Source organism: Dendrobium catenatum, unplaced genomic scaffold, assembly GCF_001605985.2.
Source record: "Dendrobium catenatum unplaced genomic scaffold, ASM160598v2 original_scaffold_210599, whole genome shotgun sequence".
In the NCBI taxonomy this organism is placed as follows: domain Eukaryota; kingdom Viridiplantae; phylum Streptophyta; class Magnoliopsida; order Asparagales; family Orchidaceae; genus Dendrobium; species Dendrobium catenatum.
In genome coordinates this window covers 1230-11354 of record NW_021529011.1, presented here as the reverse complement: position 1 = coordinate 11354, position 10125 = coordinate 1230, and the positions used below count along the sequence as shown (strand labels likewise).

Sequence of the window (10125 nt, the reverse complement as noted above, 5' to 3'; positions counted from 1 at the left end):
TACCAGAGCCTGTAGAAGGCTTTCGAAGACCATATAAATCTAATGATTACCCCATGTTTTCAAACAGAACTATATCGATACTTATCTAGTCGAATGAGCAGCCTCAAGCATAGAACAATCAAAGAGCGCCAAGCATATAACGAATCTGACTATTACTACTCCATCACAAGATCCATTAAAACATGCGTTCCATAATCATATCGGATTCTCTAACTCATCCTCTGCCTGTCCCACTCCTCACAGACACATCCTCACGAATCTTGGCACCTTTAGATCCTCACCCACAATGTAGATTTGTGGAGTTCATGTCACAACTCTTTAAACAAATATTCGATAAATAGCTAGACCCCCTTTTTACTCCTTACACAAAAGGAAGATCGCCAATAGCCAAAAGAGAAATCAAAAAGGCAAAGAAGCATTCGATAGATACTATACGCTCTTTACTCTCCTATGATGAAGCTCCTCCAACATACACACTTCAGTCCTAAGTTCCAGTCTGACCCCTTATTACGTGACTGACCTATTTTTAAACCACGTTTTCTCATGCTCCGCAGAGGACCACCACTTCACGGAGCCCCGCGAGACCTTCAAATGTCGGTGGATACATCACTTAAGGCCGTCTGATGCTCTCGCCGGTCTGAGTCTGAGTAGTCTTGAGGCCTTTTGGAGAGTTCTATCACCGAACCTACCACTATGAAGCAGTCGCACTCATCACCTCCTGCTTCGGACCAACATTCGCTTGATTTTGGCTGTGAGGACCTACTTAATATTGCATGCAGAACCTTCACTTTGAGGCCCTTCAACCCTTACTTCGTTCACGCGAGCTCACCCATTGCACGTGGCCTGTACATTTTGCTCGTTATCTTCTGTATCGTCGGTGAAGCTCCAAGTCACAACTTTGAACGCACACTCACAATGTTTGTAATTTTTCGCTGGTACATACACTCACTTGAGGCCCTGATTGCTTCGCCGCACACCATCTTGACGCTGAGTGAACATTTCGCGCACACTCGTGGGAACTATCCGCACCGGACACTGAAGTTCTGCCAAAAATGCTATCTTCTGGTAAGCTATCCGAATTCTCTCATCTCTACCTTCATTTGGTTATTTTTCCCGATCCAAAACAATCCTTCAAGAATTCAAGATTTGTGTAGACACACTAAGCTATCTATATCCTCGTATCGCTCGATTAACAGTAAAGTAAGACAAAACTAGGACATTCTGCCATGCGTTGTTCCACGTCAAGTGACATGTAGATTTCATCTTGTTTGTGACTAGATTTCACCAAATATGAACAGTGATCACAATTAATTAGATGATACATGACTGCATCTCTTCTGATGTGGATGAATGGAAACTCTTATATCTGTATTATATATCTACACAAGTATACTAGTGAAATTATTTCAGGTATTTGGGCGTTAAGCCCTCGGGCTGATTCTTTCCCCGTCTAGGCGTTTTTAATCCACTCATATTAACAAAACATCTTGTATTATTCATCGTGGCTGTGAAAGTATGAAAATATAATACAATCACATAAATGGGTCATACGCGGAATTGTTTAACTGTCTCATTCTACTGATAATGCAATATCGTAATAGCATGACACACGAAGAATAAATTTAACGTGATTATTCGTCGAAATTGGATAATAATTTAATCATATTTATCCTATTTTGTGTTGCTCTAAAATGAGAAAATCCAACATAAAATAAGTGATAGACAAGCTGTAGGGTTTCGGAATTTTCTTCTCAGCAAATATATACGAGAACTGAGTTCATAAGGAGTTTGAGAAATTGGATACTATATGCCTAGAAGATAGAATTAAGTTTGTATCGTTGAATGAATTATCAGTGTAATTAAATAGTGAATCAATAACTAACATGAATCATACTATGTAATGAACATTAAAGCCTCTAAATGTGAGGCACCATAATTGTGTAAATCCTAGTAATACATAAAGATATTACTAAATATTGTAAATTAACACAGATCATTCCCATTAGTATGTATTTATGGTCATATAGATCATTATTCTTCCTACAACACAATCCAAAAATAAAACGTCATTAAAATCAATATCTCAAAATTACCAATCAAATCAATATAGCTATTACAGAGTATGGACAAGGTACGAAAAACTAACTTCGATCATCTCCAATATAGTTATGTGTAAAGCATGAGGCAGTACACAGGAATATTTGTGTGACAAGATTTCCTTTTGATTTGATTGCATCAAATCACCAATCTGAAAATATTCTATTAATTCTGATGAAAGTTTCATAATAATAATTTTTAACTAAAAGTAGCTTAATAGCCTAATCATATGCGATTTTTTTAGACTTAATGTCCATAAGTTAAACCTAATAAATCAATTTTATGAAATTTGTCGTTATTTTTGACGTATAATTCAATTAAAATAGTGATTGCAATTAATTGATACAACTTAGATTGAAATATATTTCATTAGAATTTTAAATGGAATATTCTAACCGACCGAATGTCAGTAACGAAGATTATTCATCAAATTTTGAGATAGATATTCCAACTACAGCTATGATATGATATTCAATATTGAGATAAATTAAGTTGTGTAGGACTACCAAGCTATCTCGAAAGCATATTTCGCACAAAAACAATCGTAGACATTTTTAAGCAATAAATTGCAATTCTATCCACATTCTGAACGCTGAGAAGAAGTATCACTACATCAAATATTACAAACGATGTGAATAACACTGTGATAATCGGATAATACTGACATACCGGAGAAAATAGAAAGTTATAGGATAATACCAGAAAATCGTATATGTACCATCGATAATAACAAAGATACAATTTTATATTAGATCTTTATAATATAAATAGAAAATATTAGATTTAAGAGTTATATATTAAGGTATTTAAAAGGTAAAGGGGCACACCCACCATACATTTGTTAACTATAAACATAGATATTCAAATAGAGATGTATTAAATAGCAGACTGTGTACTCTATCACCACATGATATCTCTCGCCTAGTAAAACAATGGTTCTTCTCTCCCATCCCTTACCCTTGCTCAACCTCATTTAATGCACCTTTGTGTGTAGCAAAGCTAGTAGTGGAGCTAATAATAGACTCTTTTGGTACGAGGTTGCAAAACTTGAGACTATTCGGATACGAAACATAGTGTACTTATGAAGCTCATTATTCGTACACGAATAGATATGTACGATTTGAACTCTATATGAATAAGTACAACTGCATCTTGTTTATGATCTATGGTGAAGTAAGTTTCTGAGAATCAACTCATAAAAGTTTTGAGTTTGCCACGTTTACCGTATGTTGAGTTGGTGATCTTTTTACCTCTAGGTTAAAAAAAACATTGGACCTAGTAACTGAGTTGCACAGAAAACAGTATATAAATAGAAACAAAACACGTCCTAGAAGATTTCTATTCTCTGGGATTAGGGCTAGTGCACATCTGTGTATTTCGACATCTATATAATCTTATACAAAGAGCAAGGTTATGAAATATCTTCTTCTAAAATTAGAGATATTATCCATTAAATTATACGCTAGCTTATAATAGTAGACAATCTGTTAATCTCTCAGGACCTTGCGATTTTGAGATACACTTTCTCGTACTTGTTCTTCTTCTTAATTATTAAGTGATTTAGTTATACATTTTTGTAACTAGAGATCTTCAGTACTAGAATTAAAATAACTGCTGTTTTAGAAACACCACTAAGAAATATCTTCTGCGCGCGCTTCTTCCCCAAACGAACCCCTTAAAATAAATTGATCAATCCTAGCCTAAATATTTATTATAACCATTATCCATGTATATATGAAAACACCTTAATGCGACTCGCTCTAATATAATAATAATTATCTTTATGAGTTGCTAGCCAATTATTGATTCATCAGAGGATTTAAATATGATATCCATTAATTAATGTCCACATAAAAGTTCATGTGTTCCATAATTGCATACATAATGTATTGTAAACGTTAGAAAACACATAACGACATATCTCTCCTTGTACACTCTTTGCTCGTGCCATTTCTGCACTTTAATATATTCGAATTCAAGAGTTTGAATATAGGAAATCAATAGAATTATCTCATAGCTCACAACATGTGTCACTATTAACCTTCCATTCAAGCCATACTTACATTGGGAAAATTAGAAAAAAAGTTTCAATTGAAAATAAAAAGCAATGAACATTTCTAATACGTTTTAGTTGGGGCGATCTACGGAGAATAGAATAAAATTAGACTAGTATATTCCAACTACTTTTAAAATAAGTAAATCTCGTGGCAGACTAATTTCAAAATGTCTATAAAAATTATTTATTGTTCTCATTGTAGAGAGTAAGCAAGGCATATCTAATAGTTAATATTGTCTACTAAGACGTAAGTGAAATTTTACCTGATAAAAAAATATCTTTGAAACGATTGGGAATCTAATTTTTTTGTTAAAACAAAACAATACTCTTTAGAAGAATCGTTGCACAAACAATAGATTAATGCCCAGAGCACTAAAACATGGCTTTACATTTTATTCACAAGTCTGAAATAACTAATATAATCATAAGCCAAAAGGATATTTGTAAGATGTATTGTTCATTTCAATTTTTATGAAGTAATACCACTCTAAATAAGTTATCATAATATATACAATTATTCCTCAAAAAATGCTACAAATACATTTTTTTTTGAAATGTGATTTACAAAGCCACGTTATACGCTCTAATTTTTAGAATAAAATAAATGTGATCATAAAAAAATACAAAAATCATGAACAGACTCATGTGCAAAATCACTCTATATAAAGAATGAATACTTTCCCATAGACGTAAGTATACACAATAAGGATAGGCCGGTCGTCGCGCCTTTAGTACCAGCCCGTAGCGACTTGGAGAGCCAATCACAACCCTCACCTCTCTCATGACCAAGGGTTATATCCATTTATAAGTTGTGGAAAGTAGTTTATACCATACGATATCTCTTAACCATACCCCCGATAATAAGTGGAGGATCATTAATGTGCAACGTTCTCCTGCCCTACCCCCCTTTCCAGCTTTTGCATCTGCGATAAAACCTGTATTTGATCCAAGTTCTGTGAGTGGATTGTGAAGGCTTTATATTTGCAGCTTAGAACAAGTGATTGCGCATATGGACTACTCTAGGACCGAGAGTGTTTAGACTGTTCTCTAGGGGCTTCGTCACCCTAGTTGCTACAGCCTATACTGGAAACTGGTGTTCCATTTCCATTTTATTTTTGGTTTGATTTGGTTAGCTGTCGTGGGGGTGGTTTATGAAGGATTCCGATGCTCCGCCTCGTAGCGAATCACGGAGGTAATCAACTGCTGGAAAATTCTCTTGCAAAAAGCACTGTATTGTCCTGCTAAAATGAAAGAAACCTCTATTTTGATGCAAATCGATATGTTTTAGATTTTGTCCTCTGTATCATACAAATACTTTTTTGGTTGGCTTAGAATGTCATGACCGTTTTTTTTTTTTCGTCTTCGTTCAAAATTAGCAAGCGTGCAGCTTGAAATTCGTGAGCTTTTGAGAGGCATTTGCATTTGTTTGTTCTCAGGTTATGGCGTTTGGAGGTGATAGGAAGGGTCTGGCTTATTTTCTTAATCCAATCAGAAACCCATCCACCCAGGACTAAAGAAATCATGTTTTCAGCTGCTAAATTTAAGTGTCTTAATTCAATTAAGTAGACTGATTCACATTGTAGAAACAGCGGAAGAAAAAATGTTCTTACGGAGATCTAGTGGAAAAGGAGAACTTCTGGATCGGCACTGGCATCAGAACTTGCTACAACTGTCTCATTGGGTAGGCTTCTATGGCAAAGCCACGCTCCAAACTTGGAAGAGGCTAAATCTGAATTTACCCTTCTGGAGGTTCAGTGTTCTCACCAGTTGGTAGGATTGCATGTACCTTGAGCTTGGCCTTGACGAGATTCCATGTTATTTCCGGGCTTCTTGCTTTTGGTGTTGGGGAGTTAGAATGGGTTCAGAAGACTCGAGCGGATGGGAATTTCTTTTCTGCGGGGAATGGTCTTTATACAGGCACACAGGATGGACGTTTGTATCTATCTTCGATTTTCTATTCATTAATAGAAGGTGTTATTCTAATCTTCCGAGCAGTGTACTTGGCAGTTCTGTTTTTGCCATCCATTTTGATGGCTCCATTCGCAGATACCTTTGGTGTTGAATTCAGAAAGAAATGGATTTATCTTGTCCATATCACTCTTGAACAAGCAGGGCCAGCTTTCATAAAATGGGGACAGTGGGCAGCCACGCGACCAGATCTCTTTCCTAATGACCTCTGCACGGCACTTTCAGAACTGCACAGCAAAGCTCCTGCTCATAGCTTCACCTACAGTAAGATTACTATTGAAAAAGCATTTGGTCGGAAGCTTTATGAGATCTTTGAGCAGTTTGAGGAAGTACCTGTGGCATCTGGTAGCATAGCACAAGTGCATCAAGCTTCTCTGATGTTTCAGTATCCAGGTCAGAGGCTGAGTAAACCTATTTCAGTTGCAGTGAAGGTTAGGCATCCTGGGGTGGGTGAGTCTATAAAGAGGGATTTCACAATTATTAATTTTTTCGCAAAACTTTCAAGCTACATCCCTGCTCTTAACTGGTTACGACTGGATGAAAGTGTTCGTCAGTTTGCAGTGTTCATGATGTCCCAAGTAGATCTTTCAAGGGAAGCTGCTTATTTGAGTAGGTTTATATACAATTTTCGCAGGTGGAAGGATGTGTCTTTCCCAAAACCCCTTTACCCTCTTGTGCATCCTGCGGTTCTTGTGGAGACATTTGAGCCTGGAGACTCTGTGGCTCGCTATATTGATGACCTTGATGGCAACACACGCCTTAAAAGAGATCTTGCACATATTGGTACACATGCACTCCTCAAGATGCTTTTGGTATGATCCTCTTAGATAATTGACTGTTATTAAGATATTAATAATTTAATGACCTGTAAGCTTTTTTTTTTTTGCTCAAGTTTACTTAAATTTTCTTATGTAATTGGGTTGCCTAGCCATTATTTTCCTATCTTATCAATGATTGAAAACATATATTATTTGATGCCCACCATTATCATGGAATTTTGGCTTATTTATTCAAAAATATAGAACTATCATGTTATTAGTCCATGACAGGGATGTTTTAATGTGTTTTGAATTTGTTTTATAGGTGGATAATTTCATCCATGCAGACATGCATCCTGGAAATATCCTTGTTAGAGTGCCCCAAAGAAAACGGTCAAGAAAAAGAATCTTTAGAACGAAACCTCATATCATCTTTCTTGATGTTGGCATGACTGCCGAGCTCTCTAAAAGTGATCGTCGTAACTTGTTGGAATTCTTTAAGGCTGTTGCTCTCCGAGATGGACGCACAGCTGCAGAATGCACATTGAGATTGTCAAGAAGGCAAAGTTGTCCTGACCCAAAGGCCTTTATTGAGGTAACAAGTTATTCAAGTGTGTTTCTGTGGTCATGTTTTATTAATCTTTAAAGCTCATGAGTGCATTTAAAGGTTATGTAGGCTATATCTTTCTAATTGGATTGCGATGGATTTATTTTGCTTTGAAATTTCTTTGCTATTCTTAGTTTTAATCGGGCATCTGTAATCCCAGTTAGTGTGTAGGGTGTTATTATTTTCTTAGTCACAAATTGTTTTAGGAATAGTGATTTTCTTTATTGATAATTGGAATTGAACTCTTAAAATATTTGAGTTTTGTAGTTCACAAAAACTAGCATTTGTATGGCAATCCTTTCCTACTTTTTAAATGAACTCATCATCTTCTACTCAAAACTCAACGCATTTGGTATATCTAATCGTATCTTAGCAATTTACCATTCATTTATGTTTGTTAGGCTTTTAGCATATATACGCTATCAAGCTTTACCTCAGTTGACCCCTGCACATCACTAAACTTTACTTTACCTAAAGCATAATTGTTGGGCTGCTTGTGAGTACCTATTTTGCAATTTTGTGAATAGTAATTTTAGTGATTCATTTGATTGACATATCTCTAGTATTTGGTTGTTCTGTTTCTGAACAATTTAGTTTCAAATCTACTAGTGTATTAGGCAAAATACCACTATACACATCAAACCAAAAAGGGCCAACTACTCAGATGAGTAGGTTCCAAAAAGAATCTCTTTATTTGTAATTAAAAGTGTAAATGAAAAGAATAAATTATAGTTTAAGGTACTTTATGAATAGATAAGAGAAATAAAAAATGAGAAGAAAGTAACTAGAGAGAAGGAATACAAAATTTAAGTGGTTTGGCATATTATGACCAACATCCATTATGAGCAGGTGAGACTTTCTTCTTATATGTAAGAAAAAATTATAAGTAAGCTCTCCAAGCTTTTGCACTTTATTAAAGCTTTAGTGTTTAGTATTGTCCTTTGATTTCTCCCTTTCAAGAGGATTGAATTGAGTATTTCTAGTAATTTTCATCTTGGGAGATGAATCATTAACCACTTTAGTGATTTTGAAAGCGTATATCATTGTGTGAGCTCTATCATTGTTAATATCTTCATTAATTTTTCTAATTATCTGTAACACCTTGATGAATATTATTGTCTTCTTAAACAATGAATAGGTTTGGTATTTGACAATCTTGAGTTTCTCAAGAGGAATTATGATAGTTGATATGCTCCCGAAAGACTCTGTAATCAGATAAGAAACACTTGTAGATCTCAATTATTTCCTATCAATCTTCGGAAAACAGCTAGAATTCCCCAAAAATCTACACAAAACCATGAAACAGTAGATAATTTGTATTATTTGATGAAATGGAAACGGAAAATACCAAGATACAATTGATCCTCTATTCGAGAGGAGGATCTTTCTCTCCAAAACCTCTAGATGCCGCTAGAGCCCAAAGAAACTAAGAGATCTCAAATTTCAGCCAAATTCCAGATGCCCTAACCCTAGCAAAACATAGTGAATACATAATATATAAATTATGTATTTCAAAAGGAATCTCTAAACAGCCCCTACTTTGAAATTTCCCTTCTAATTCCCTCAAAAAACTTCCTAAACAGCTTTTTCTAATCCGGGCGATCGGATTGTGCGTACAGGAAGGCGGAACATCTCCGCCTATTTCACACGGACCGGTCTCGTTGGACCGGCTGGACCGATCTAACATAATCCTTGGATGTTGTTGTCTTGAGAGTCTCTGTACAAAAATAGGACGGTGTATTGTCTTGAGTTTCATCTTCAATATTCTTTGACGGTGCCACATGTGCCGTCAAGGCTGCTTTTTATGACTCAAGGAATCTCAATGATTAACTTCGTTTCCACATATTTTTGAAGTTCATAGAAAAAATGGAATTCCAAAAATTTAAGTCCATGCGTCCTTAAATTCTTTTTCAGCCTTTCTCCTTTTGTTTATGCTTGTTTGAATTCTTCTAAAGGTGAAGTGGATGCGAAGATCTTGTTTTGTTTGCAAAAGTTGATAAGTAGAATAGAACTTGGCGCAACTATGCTAATGTAGTTATACCGGAGGATTTTGCTGCTAAAGAAATTGTTAATGTGGTAACTTTTGCACCATATACTATTGTTATGCCATTAACGAAATGAAGATTCAAAGAAGGATTTAATGGAACAAGTAGGCATCCATGACAGCGTTGAAGGACATGAATCTAATAAGAAAACTTTATGAGGACATTGCCATCGAGGAACAACTGAGAATCAGCTTCTCTCATTATATAAGATTATTGAAGTTGATTGATGAAAAAAGTTGTGAAAAAGTTTATATTATATCTGAAAAACATCCTTTCTTGTAATGAAAGACTATTGAAGTTGATTGATGAAAAAGGCTATCTACGAGGAGAAGGCATGCCTAGTATCCTAGAGATATAATAGGATAACAAAGACCAACCTTCATCTCTCTGAATAAAAGATGAAAGCAGTGGTGAATTTTGAATACATGGATAATTCCTTAGAGAAGTTTGTGGTGAATTTTGAAAAGAAATTCATAAAATTTGAGACGAAAGCTTCTGAGTTGATGATACAATTGATTTCTCTTCAAAATTAGAAAATTCACTCTCTGAACTTGACAACTTAAATGTAAGTTGAAAAAAAATAAAAACCGAACT

General features: G+C 35.3%; 1 protein-coding gene across 1 annotated transcript; it reads left to right on the top strand.

The window, feature by feature from the left end:
• Nucleotides 1-693: 693 nt before the first annotated feature.
• LOC110094616 (ABC1 family protein C21C3.03, mitochondrial-like) lies at nt 694-7474 on the top strand (the record flags this gene model as incomplete). Its single annotated transcript, XM_028692469.1, has 6 exons — nt 694-1065; nt 5287-5345; nt 5590-5617; nt 5737-5834; nt 5889-6933; nt 7205-7474. Coding segments are annotated over exons 1-6 (1872 nt in total), but the record flags the coding sequence as incomplete, so codon positions are not given.
• Between the last annotated feature and the right edge of the window lie 2651 nt (nt 7475-10125).